We start from the raw sequence: 13,113 nt of genomic DNA on the forward strand, positions 1-13,113 counted from the left end.
TTAATGTAGATTCTTTATTGATTCCACCAATGTATTAGTAGTATCTGATAATAATAAATGGTATTTTTACATTCTCTTAACCAAAAATATAACAAATATTTACACTCAGTAAAAATACAAAAAGCATACAGAGGCACTGTCTTTCTAAAAGACATAAGTTTAAGAGGTATCAAAAAATAGGAGACAAACATTGCTTGTTACAGGATACCTTACAATCAATGAATTGTGCAGCAGAATTGCTATCTGATTATTACAGATGTGCAGTTTTGTTTTTGTCTTTTGCTGATTAGCTTACATGTCTCAATTTTAAAAGATCAAGTTCAACTGCATTCCGTGTACCAAAAACAAAGAAGCATTAAAAATGCACAACAAAAGCCAAAGATGAACCAGGATTTAAGTTTAAATTTGAACATGTACTGTGACACTTTTCTGAAGATTTATGCCATTTTTCTAGCCTTCAAGGTAATGCTGAAGGCATACATACACTTTAACATTACCTTTTGTAGAAACTTAAAATTGAATCAAAATAATCATTGTTTTAAGGAAGCTTCTTCTCCTCCTCCCTTTTTTTGTAGAGGAAAGAGCACTTGATAAAAATTGGATTTGTTCTTAAAAACACCCATGATTATCATCACATTTTCAGCCTGGGAGATTCTCGAGGAGGTGATGTAGATCGCAATGATGTGACTTATCACCCTCAAGAAAATTCACTAAAGGCTTTTTCTCCCCAAAGATCATATTGAAAGTAATCATTTGGAGTAAATGAGAATTATTAACTTTAATAAGCTTTTATGGAATCATGTACTGGATTTACTAATTCTCAAAATCTTTCACTATAAAGGTATTTTGTTGAAACTTACTATTTGGCAAAAGTTTGCACTGAGGGTTAACTGCTTCAACAGTCTTGGCAGACTGAGAGTTGTCGTGGGAAGAGAGGGCACTAGTCTCTTCATTAAAATTATAAATTAATAAAATAAAAACAAATGGAGATCTGGAATTAGAGTAAATGCAGGTTAAGGCTTCTCTTGTTCTAGTCATATGACAAACTAAGAGAAGGCAGGAAGGTACCCTTAGTTAAAATAGAAAAATCAAAACCTCATGATTTTTTAAGGGATACATACATAACAAACTACAAAGCATTTGGCTTTGGCTCCTGATCAATGTGATCAGCTGATCTGAACACTCACAGTTAAAGCTAGATAGATAAAACAAAGGCAGCTATAAGGTACAAGTCCAAAACCATAGGCCTCAACACTCTGTGCAAGATATTTACACTATTAAGGACAAAGACAGGTAAGGCTTCCATTTGGTTTGAAAGACCTGATAAATAAAAACATTATGAAAACACACATTTTTCTGGAGAAATGAATATAAAATGATGAGAGTAGACATCTGAATTGATAAAAAAGTGGGTATAGCAAAAATACATTTCACATTGTTTTGCCGTGGCCATGAAAACAAAATTATGTAAATCAGTGAAGGAAAAAAAGTATAATCAGAGGACCACTGTTTATAGGCCAAATCACTGAAGTGTAACTTTCAAAGTAGGATTTTTGGTTCAGGTTATTTCCCATTTCAAAGGACCAAGAAAGCTATGGAACCACCAAGCCTCATTTTATCATACCTGGGATTAACTTCTAAGGCTTCAGTTTCAGATTAATGTTTTTTTACCACAGGAATTTTTCAGACATGCTATTATTCCTAAAATAAAGAGACAATCATTTTGATGGGAAAGATGAACTACTACCATTTACCCCTTAAAACTGATACATGATTTTAAAATGAAGGGGGATAGGCAGGAAGACACAGCGGAGACAGCTAGGGAAAGACAACACATTTCTACAAGGGAGGCCACAAACCAACTAAATCCTATGTGGGACACATACGGACAGCCATTCAGAAGTAAACCCATCTTGGCTGCAAGTTGATCTGGGTAGTGCATGTTAATGGCTTTGGCTTTTTTTTTTTTTTTTTGGTAATTACAGAAGTTTATTAAAATTCCACTTGCTTTTACACTAAAAAAATTGAAAAAATTAAACTTAATATATATAAAACATTATATTTGCAAAAATGTGAAAAATCTGCCTCATCCAGTAAACAGTCACTGAAATTTTAATTAAGAGTGCCATGCCCATGAGGCTGGAAAAGTATGTCCTCTCAAGGGCTAAAAACTGAGAACCAAGAGACAATCATTTCTATAACTCCAGCTCCTCTTTCTTCCACAAAATTTTGCTGCAGGCAGCTGAGAGCTGCAGGGTATGTCAGGTCAGACACAACCTGGTGCTATGAGACATGGGGGTGGCATGCTGCAGAACACTGCATAAAGTCAAATTCATCCTCATGATTACAACACCCATGATAAGAATTTCTTTAAAAAAAGTATTCCATACTTGAGTTATGAGAGATTTTAGTTTTGGATTTCTATAGAACAGGACTCTCTAGAACCCATTCTCTATTTGTGGGATCTATACTTTTAGTTACAATTCGATGCAGCATAACTTTCACTTAAGAAAGAATTTGTATACATGTCATTTAACATCAAAATTTCATTCTTTGGAAATTAGGGTTCCCACCCTCCTCCCCAAACTACTCCCTCCCATTTCCCAAAGGACTGAAAAGAAACCCTGTGGCAGCTTCATTTGGCTTTCCACACCATGACCAGCAGGTTCCTAACACCTCAACTGCAAAGGGCTTCCTATTTCTCTCAAACTGAGACCTACATTGCATTGGTGCTACAGATCAAGTCACATCTCTGTGTAGATCAAGCATATCACCTCTGTAAAGATGACTTCTGTTTGGTCAGATCAGAGACAATTTTATGACCTCAAACATGAACATCAGCTAACAAGAGCTCTCAAATACAAACAAAATCACAACAATGCAAATAATAAGTTATTATTCAAATATACAAGAATATCCTTGGTATTGGCAGATACTTTCAATCTGTCCTTCAGCCCAAGCTATGGCTTGGAAATAATAATGCCACTCTCTTTAAAATAGCTTATTAAAGAAAAATCTATAGCAATATACAGAAGGATCACTCTGAGTTTAAATTTTTTCTGTAACTGTGGTCCCAAGGCAGTTCTGGCGTGTAAAGTGGAGACTGGTATCCAGGCATAGCATCCATTGCTCAGGAAACTATTCATCTGCAGAAAGTAAATGAAAGGAAGCATAACTCAAGTCTATTTCATTGCTCAGAGTAGAGGGAATAAAACCTCTGGACTGGTTGTAGCAATGAACTGTTTGTCAGCAATGGCCTGCAGAATCATGAGGTGGTTCTGCGCATTCCTCCATAACTTTCAGTGGTTTTCAAATAGGTCATCCAAAGGCTAGACTGCTGAAACTTGTTCATTTTCTAAAAATAAAAAAATATAATTAACTGGCAGATCAGCATATTAATGAGATCCTAACAATCTAGTTATCGATTTAGAAAATCAAAGTCAACAAAGAAATCCTCTCAAACATTGCATCGAGGACCAGATTTTATTACAATAATACCTAGGATTTCTGATCACATTGAAGGTTGACAACAAACTGGAATTTCATAGTTATTAATCACTTTATTACTCTTGTTTAAAACCATAAATTTTCATTTATTTTCAATAAAACAATCATTTCTGAAACTATTGGCACACCTACAAATTCAGTCAAGACTTTTGCTAATAAAAGGAACTAAATAAATAGAATCATTTCAGATAATTTGGCATTTGAAACACAGTTTCAAGTTTCCATGCATTAATGTAAAATACAATTCCATTAATGTTAACTGCTTTTTCTCAAAATTATCCCATTAGATTGAGCCACTGTTTTATCAAAGATAAGAATATTCCATTTGAGCCACAGGGTACTAGGCACACAAAATAGGCAGCTCGCCCATTTCATTTAAAAAATACACCATCAGTGCGGGGTACAGTGGCTCACACCTATAACCCCAACTTTGTGGGAGACTGAGGCTGGCAGATTGTTTGAGTCCAGGAGTTCAAGACCAGCCTGGGCAACATGGTAAAATGCTGTCTCAAATACAAAAAACTGTGGTGGTGTGTGCCTGTAGTCCCAGCTACTTGGGAGGCTGAGGAGGGAGAATTACCTGAGACCAGGAAGTTGAGGCTGCAGTGAGCCATGATCATGCACTCCAGCCTGAGTGACACAGCAAGACCTTGTCTCAACAAACAAACAACCCACACCATTGGTTGGGTGTGGTGGCTCAGGCTCAGGCCTGTAATCCCAACACTTTGGGAGGCTGGTGTGGGAGGACTGCTTCAGGCCAGGAATTCAAAACCAGCCTGGTAAATATAGTGAGACCCAGTCTCTACAAAGGAAAAATTTAACAATGAGCCAGGCATGGTGGTGTACACTTGTAGTCCCAGCGACTTGGGAGGCTGAGTTGGGAGGACTGCTTGAGCCCAGGAGTTTGAGGCTATAGTGAGTCATGATTGTGCCACTGCACTCTAAGCCTGGGCAACAAAGTGAGACCTTGTCTTGAAAAACTAAACAAACCCAAAACACTCCCTGATACTATATTTAGGAACTTTATTCTTTTGAGACGTAGTTTTGCTCTTGTTGCCCAGGCTGGAGTGCAATGGAGCGATCTTGGCTCACCGCAAACTCTGCCTTCCAGGTTCAAGTGATTCTCCTGCCCCAGCCTCCCAAGTAGCTGGAATTACAGGCATGCACCATAATGCCTGGCTGATTTTGTATTTTTTTTAGTAGAGACGGGGGTTCTCCATGTTGGACAGGCTGGTCATGAACTCCCGACCTCAGGTGATTCGCCCGCCTCAGCCTCCCAAAGTGCTGGGATTACAGGCCTGAGCCACTGCACCCTGCCAGTAGGAACATCTTACTTTTTACCAGAGATTTCTAAGGCATTTAAAGAAACAAGTACTAATTACCATAAAATACCAGAGTAAAGACCATTTAATGTGTTCAGCAATTCATTTAAGAGCCCTTAAGAGAGCTTGTCAACATACCATCCGCTTCGCTATCTGCATCAGTCACATCTGCTAGTTTAGGATGGAATGGCTGCAAATTATGTCTCTGAGGCTGAGTTACAATCTTCGATGGAACACAGGCCACGAGGTTGCTACTGAGAGAGGCTGGTGGCAGTCTAGAGAGGCTGTTATGCATCATCTTTGATCTCTGCACTGCCACACTATAATCTGGAGGTTTTAGGTGTGGGTGGGGTCCTTCCTTTAGGTCAGCTAAAGAAATCCCCAAATATCCTGGAGGGGTGGGAGGTGGCTCCCTATACCTATCATCCTTCCTGGGTGAGGTGACACAGTACACTGGCATGAAAAATAAGCAATGAAAATGTTAATGAAAAAGAAATTAAAAAAAACAACAAACTTATTACAATGACAAAATAGAACTTAAAAACAGACAAAATGAATAAACTTGAATGACGGCAGATTAAAAACATTTTTTAAAAGTTTAATAAACAAACCTCTTTTTAAAATACATAAACAACTATATTAAGTCCTGTAAACATTAAACAGAATGAGAGAGTTGAAGGAGATGACACTGATGACAAGCTTCCTTCTGCAATTCAGCCCCCATATCACAGAAGTACATAACAACTCCTGAAGTCACACCAGCCCTAAAGATGTCAGAAACATTTAAAAGTTCACCCTAAACATCTATTCTCTGTAAACTGGGAGAGTTTACATAGAAATGACATTCAGGCCATCTGTTTAAGGGCTGTTTCACCTTCTCCCTGAGGCATGAGCCACTGTTTTCTGGCACTGCTGCGCATATTAGTTCTCGGTCCCAGCACAAAAACTTTAACTTTGCTGATATGAAGGAACTAATTCCTTCAAGAACTTTACTTCTGGCCAGGTGTGGTGGCTCACACCTGTAATCCCAGCACTTTGGAGGCCAAAGTGGGTAGATCACCTGAGGTCAGAAGTTTGAGACCAGCCTGGCCAACATGGTGAAGCCCCATCTCCACTAAAAATACAAAAATTAGCTGGGTGTGATGGCAGGTGCCTGTAATCCCAACGACTCAGGAGGCTGAGGCAGGAGAATTGCCGCATCTGGGAGGCTGCAGTGAACCGAGATCGCGCCAGTGCACTCCAGCCTGGGTGACAGAGTGAGACTCTGTCTCAAAAAAAAACCAACTTTACTTCTAGCATCTGTGTTGTAATTAAGTTGAGAATAAAAAAACAGAATTTTTGAAATTTCATCTTAAATTTCTCTGATTTTCAGCAGACATTAAAAACAATGATGACTTTAAATCCTTTTACTTAAATTTGTAAGCCCTGAGACTAAGGTAAAGCTTCAAAAATCATCATAAATAGGTTAAAGTGGAAGCTCCAAGAAATTAAGACTAGTTCATAAGACCAACAGGAAAAATGGCTCTGAGTATCTTGATTTTGCAAGTGACTTTTAAAACACAAAAACTGTCTGTATACAAGCTGAATAAATTTTAAAAGACCATCAAATAATTCTAATATTAACTTTACCATTAGAGAATTTGGTTTGTCCATATTGAATTTTCTATAATTCTACCAGTAAAATTTGCATGTACTATCAAGGTCAGAAAGGCTTTCCATTCCCATTTGAGGATGGGATGGGTGAGGTGATAGACGTGGAGAGGTTGCCAAGAGAATAACAAGAAAAAGCAGGCAAGTGATTTGCCCACAGTCAACAAGAAATAAATGATTAAAAAATCTATATTCATCAATGGACAAGAAAAAGATTTTTGTATCTCCGTATACACATATGCTCATAAAGTGGTTACCTGAAAGGCTTCAATAAAAAATCTTGGGCCAGGCACAGTGGCTCATGCTGGTAATCCCAGCACTTTGGGAGGCCGAGGCAGGCGGATCACTTGAGCTCAGGAGTTCGAGACCAGCCTGGTCAACATGGTGAAACCCCATGTCTACTAAAAATACAAAAATTAGCTGGGCATGGTGGCAGGCACCTGTAATCCCAGGTACTTGGGAGGCTGAGACAGGAGAACTGCTTGAACCCGGGAGGCAGAGGTTGCAGTGAGCCGAGGTCGTGTCACTGCACTCCAGCCTGGACAATACAGCAAGACTCCGTCTCAAGAAAAAAAAAAAAAAGTTGGAAAAAAATGAATGAGCTAAAAACCCAACCTATAACACAATTTGAAAAGTAACTATAAGATCAACATGTTTCACCTTCACATTTTTAGTAGTTAAATGTGACACTATGACTGTTCTATAAATTTAATAGTTGATTATGATATTAATTCAAAATACAGTCATTCCATATAAGTAGAAAAGCAGGAGTTTTATATCCATGTATTTATACAGTCCAGGAAAGAAATTTGTAAAAAGTATTTGATGGTTAAATACTAAAAATGTTTACTAAGAAAGCTTGGAATGGAATTCACAAACAGGAGTTGGCCTACTCATGAGGTACACCAAGAGAGAATACTGAAAAATGTTCTGGACTTCCTTATCGCATTTTCTCTCAGTTACCTAAAATCAATAGCAGAATCAATGTTTCTACCACATATGCATAGCAATTGTGGTCCAAACAATTTATGAGGTGATAAAGAGAATAATCCCTTTATTTACCATTGCACACTAATGCGATGATATTCCTCAATAAAACCAAAAAGAACTTAAAAACAAAAGACAAACAAACTTGTCCCTCTAATTAAATACCTTCACATCAGACTTTTCATTTTAACGGGTTGAATAGCTGCTCCAAAGTCTTTGAGAAACCATGAATTTTTGGGAAATAATTTGTTTGTTTGTGAAGGAAAGAAAGGTTGTTAGAGAATGAATTTTTGCAATGATAAAATCCAGGGCCAAGATATCCCAATGCCATTTTTTGACTACTTAATCTCTAAATGCCACAGACAACAAAAACACAACTTACCAATCAAGCCCTTTTCTGTACTTGAAGTCACAGTTTTATAAACTGGGTCAGTGGCATCCTTGGGGTCCAAGCCTTCAGATGACTCAGTTGGGGTGCTCTCCAATACTCTCCGTTTAACTGTCCCATAGTTTGGTTCATACGTGTCAGAGAGAGAACTGGAGGAGGCCCAACTCTTTCTCTCTAGGCTTCCTTTGCACTGCCCACAAGTTCTAGAGCAGCTTTTAGGACAGGAATAGGGCTCACAGTCAGTGGGTTCAACTTCAGCAATGGGGTCATCCAAATGGGTATGTCTGTAAGAGTTCAAAAAATCCCAGCTTTTTGGGTTGGGAAGGCTTTGGAAGTTGTCATGGGAGCTGCTTGAACACGAAGTCCAACTTCCACGACCACTGTCAGCTGCTTCTATAATGACATGCTCATGAGAAATCTCTTCACTGCTCACAGACGATGAGACAGCTAAACACTTGATTAGAGATGGCTTCAAGAGTGTCCACCTAAAATTGGAGACAATGTACAATTAGAAGTAATTTACAGGCTTGCTGGAAAAACTATCTTCTCTCTATTTCAAGTTATTACTGCCTACGAGAAATTACAGAGCATGTACCACAAGTGTTCACGCCAAAACATCATGAAGAAAACAGTATTATCATTATTTATCACTAAATTCCTTGTAAGTATTTAGTTAACACTCAGAAGACACAGTAAAGAAACTCAAATGCTTAGCAAAGTTTCCTTAGCATTTTTCTTTTTAAATTTTAAATTTTTTTTTTTTTTTTTGAGACAGGTGTCACTCTGTTGCCCAGACTGGAGTGCAGTGGCTATTTATAGGCACGATCATGGTGCACTGTAGCCTTTAACTCCTGGGCTCAAGTGATCCTCCACCTCAGCCTCCCCAGCAGCTGGGATGGACCAGAGGTATGCCTGGCAAGTATTTTTCTTGAACTGATTTTAAATGAAAATGCAAAGATGAGATCTGAAATGAATAACATTAAGTATACATATTCATTCTTGGTCATCACAATATTAGACTACTGTCCATGCATACAGAATTAAAAGTTCCCAACTTGAAGAATCATGTTTTATTTTTCAACGTATCTCTGAGGTTAGCCCAGTACAGTGCCAAGTAAACAGCAACTTCCCCAATTACCTATGAAATGAATCATTTATAGCAGGGGTCCCCAAACTACAGCTCATGGGCCAAATTTAGCCAACAGCCTGTTTTTGTATGGTCTGCAGCAAAACCTTTTAAAAGGTTTAAAACAAAACCAAACCGGAAGAATTTGTGACAGATACCATATGTAGCCTGCAAAGGCAAAAATATTTTACTACCTGGCCCTTTACAAAGAGTTTGTAAACCCCTCATTTACAGTATAGAGCAGAGGGTAGCAAACTACAGCCCAGGGCCAAATCTGGTGGTCCCTTTGCTCATTTTTGTAAATAAAGTTTTAATGGGACACAGTCATGCCATTTGTTTATGTGTTGTCTATGGCTGTTCTGGTGTAATAGCAGAGTAGTTGTGACAGAGGCCTTATGGCCTGAGAAGTCTAAAGTGTTTACTATGTAACTTTTATAGAAAACATTTGTTGACCTCTGGTGTAGAGATCAAAGTTTAGAAACCTTTATAAATGTGGTAATACTTTATCTTAAATTTTTCATATTAAAGTAGACCAGATTTCACAATATTTATCAGTTAAAATAAACTTTCTCAAAGATTTCCATGTTGCTTGATTCTAAACAGAAATTTAGAGTTAATTTTTTTTTTTAAATTAACCTTTGCTAGGTGATTATTCTTACTCCCCAAATTACACTTTCAGAGAACAGGGATCAAGGGCTAGTCCTACTCTCCCAACCTGTCTACAGTGTGCACAGCACTGGAGGCACTTTCCAATATACAACCTTTTTGATTAACCTATAACAGCCAGAATTTCAAAAATTATCTCCCCTATATAAATAGCAGATGCACTTTGAGTTCTGATTGGAAAGATACATAAAGATAAAAAGTTACTTGAATTTAGTAACACTTCGAAAATGAACACCCATACATCTTTCAAAATAGTGCTTATTTACATATTCAGAATACAGAATATGTGCTTGGCCCACATATTCTTTTATGGATAACTCTGCAATTACCCCATGGGAGGTCCAAGGTCAAGTTAGGGAGCACTGCTTGCAGTGGCCACTTGGCTTGGGTTTTGTGTTATGAACACAGACAATGATGCTTACCCAGGGCCATGTTGACTATGATCTCCTATCCCTGAGGGGTGCTCTGTCTTTTCCAATGCCCCAGTGGGTTCAGGGACTGGCAGGGCCTGAGAGGAACACCGTTCATCCTGTAGAGCTGCAGACATGGAGTCAATAGAACAATTGCTCACAATGCTGGACCGTGAAGAAATCTCACTATGGCTGGAGTCAGACAAGTTGTCAGATTTAGCTGATGGAATAAGTGTGTAACCTGAACAAGAAAAGAGCATTGATCAAACTACAAAAAAAGGGAACATAGGGTAGGGGTAGTAGGGGGAAGGATGAAAAAAAACCCCACAAAAATAACAGAAGACAAAGTAGAAGCAATTTTAGTTTCCATCTACGTAGATATAATGGTGCCAATTATATCTCCACACATTCCCCTACATATTCCCCCTACATATCCATTCACCTACCCATCCACACCAATACAACTACATTCAAGAAAAAGACAGTCAAAGTCCAGTGTTACTAAGAAAACTAGTTTAAAGGTACATCTGTCTCAGGCTCTCCCACAGCTATAATAATCATTTAATAAAATAAGAACATTACAAATATTAAAAAGTACATGTCTTTAGGGTTTCTCAACTTCTTTTTAACCCAATGCTCCTTCCTTTGATTAATATGAATATTTCATGACCTATTCTGAATCCAAAATACCATCTTGAAGTAAGGATAGGGGTGGGAGTCCAGGACTCAAGGGAAAGAATTACATTTTTGCTTTACCAAACTATATATACTTACCCCAGATATTCTGCATATCCCACCTAAGAAGTCTTGTCTTGAGTTGAGAGTCACCGTTTTAGACTATTTTTATTTTTTAGACACAGGGTCCTGCTCTGTTGCCCAGGCTACAGTGCAGTGGCATGATCATAGCTCACTGCAGCTTTGAACTCCTGGGCTCAAGTGGTCGTCTTGCCTCAGCCCCAAGTAGCTGGGACTACAGGTCTGCACCTCCACACCCAGTTATTTTTAAACTTTTTGCAGAAATGAGGTCTCATTATGTTCCCCAGGCTGGTCTTCAACTCCTGGCCTCAAGCGATCCTCCTGCCTCAGCCTCCCAAATTGCTGGAATTACAGGTGTGAGCCACTGTGCTCAGCCTGTTTCAGTTTTTAAAATTGTTTTAGGTTTAAACTGAGTGTCAGACTTAGTTTCCTTTTTCTTCACCAACCTTGCAGAATATTAAACAGCTAAGTGGATACATTTTTAATAATGTGTTATAGAAAAAAACAGCATCTACATGTTCTATGTTGTTCTGTGACTTACTGCACAGCAGACAACTAGACAGATGTTCTTCTGGATTCTAGGGATGCATTGAGGTGAAGGACCCAAAAACAAATCTTCAACAGAATGGCTAATGTACATAATAATCTATTTTGATAATTGGAAGAAACCAAACTATTGTTGAGAAATAAAAGAAAAAGAAAATGCCCTAGTAATCCCAACGAGGGATGGGTCTCAAAGAAGTGAAAAATATCTTCTTGCTCACAGAGGAGAGTAGGGTTTAGTAGATATGTGGTCTTTGGGCAATACCTAGAAATGTCATTAGGAAGAATCACAGGCTTTGGGTATGTTACAGGAATTCTCAGGGCCTCATCTTCATGCAGAAAGAGGATGACAACATCCTTAGTTCCAAGGTCCTTCTCTGTTTATGGATCTTGGAGTTATTCACATATAACTCAAGTCATTTAAGGAATAATTTGTTGCACAGTAACCTTATTAAGTCATTTTGTTAACTATTTCAAAGAGAAAAAGGCCCAGAAAACGTGTGATTTATACTTGGCCTATGTGGCCCAGAACAGGGTAAGCCAAGACAAGCCAGTCTTCTGACTTCTATCAAACATCTCTGAACTTGGGATCATTGCTATTTGTCAATGTCCATGAGCTGATTAGTCAAATTTCAAGAGGACCAAGAAAATGGATGTAATAAGTAAATTAAAAATAAATAAATACCTTCTTCCTCAAAAGAAAAAGTCATTGCTCTACATAATCGTCTTGCTTCATTGTTTTAAAAATAATTTCATTCTTATGTCTGTTTGATCAGTATTTCTCAAATATAATAATACTAAGAACCACCTGGCAAGCCAATTAAAATAAATATTCCGGATCTCATTTCTGGCAATTCAGGTTTATGAAGTCTGGGGTGGGACACAGTAATTGCATTTTTTAACAAGTTTTCCAGATGACTCTGAAATTGCTATGTTAGACTAGTCCCTTCTCCCCCAAAGATATGTAAAAAGTAGAGGATAAAAAAGCCTCCTCTACATATTTCACTCACAGATTCAGCTAACAGTAGAAAATAAAGTCAACTACAGAAAACAAGAGTATAAAATTTACTAACTCAATACATTAGTAAAATAACGTATGTACAAATGAGGCATTTTAAAGTGCTTATAAATAGTATTTTACTAAGTTGTCTGCCTAAGCTTTGACAAATGGTTTAATTTAAGCCATGTATACATTAATAACTGAAAACAAACTTAACACTAAAATAAAATAAGGAACTTCATCAGAGTGTCTTCCTCCTTTTAGACTTGAATCGCGTATAGAAGCAGTTTAAAGTGTTACTGTTGCCTTGGCTATTTGAATTGAAGATGGCACTCCCTTTCTCATCTTTGATGTTGCTTCCAACATCCTTCACTTTCTCACAGCTTTCTGTAGCTTGATTGTGATCTGTGTCCTCTTTTTGGCTGTTGACTAGTCTTTCCCTTGAAAGCATTCTTTCCCTAAGTCTTCTAAACGGGGATGTCATTCTTTTTCTGGTTGTGTTCTCACAACTTGTCCTGTCTCTATTCTCCTCAGTGGCCTTCTCAGTACTGTCTGTTCTTTTGGCTGTGCTCCTGGTAATCTGAAGGATTTTCTTTTGCAAGTAAGCCCCACCTATTCCGGGGCAGCTCTGGCCACTGATCTTGCTGCTGTGATCAGATATGATACTGCCAACTGGAGGGAGAGATGCAAAAACCCTGACATGGTCAATCACAATTAGCCTTGTTTACATAATATTTCACTATTTAAAAATTCTAACA

The 13,113-nt window shown here is 38.1% G+C and overlaps 1 protein-coding gene across 16 annotated transcripts in view; it reads right to left on the minus strand.

The window, feature by feature from the left end:
• The window catches only part of RAPGEF6 (Rap guanine nucleotide exchange factor 6), a 211,261-nt gene continuing 198,148 nt past the window's right edge, over nucleotides 1-13,113 (minus strand). For 10 of the 16 annotated variants that reach the window (XM_031666770.1, XM_031666773.1, XM_031666774.1 and 7 more), the window contains 4 exons: nucleotides 10,069-10,297; nucleotides 7,849-8,339; nucleotides 4,968-5,282; nucleotides 1-3,355 (listed from right to left, as the gene is read on the minus strand). In XM_031666770.1, coding sequence (XP_031522630.1) covers nucleotides 3,330-3,355; nucleotides 4,968-5,282; nucleotides 7,849-8,339; nucleotides 10,069-10,297 — 1,061 coding nt within the window. In that variant the 3' untranslated portion in view covers nucleotides 1-3,329. Of the gene's footprint in view, nucleotides 3,356-4,967; nucleotides 5,283-7,848; nucleotides 8,340-10,068; nucleotides 10,298-12,467; nucleotides 13,028-13,113 lie in introns of those variants that run through there. The other 6 variants (XM_031666779.1, XM_031666781.1, XM_031666780.1 and 3 more) reach the window with 3 other exon arrangements.

The sequence above is a fragment of the Papio anubis genome, chromosome 5, assembly GCF_008728515.1.
Source record: "Papio anubis isolate 15944 chromosome 5, Panubis1.0, whole genome shotgun sequence".
In the NCBI taxonomy this organism is placed as follows: Eukaryota; Metazoa; Chordata; class Mammalia; order Primates; family Cercopithecidae; genus Papio; species Papio anubis.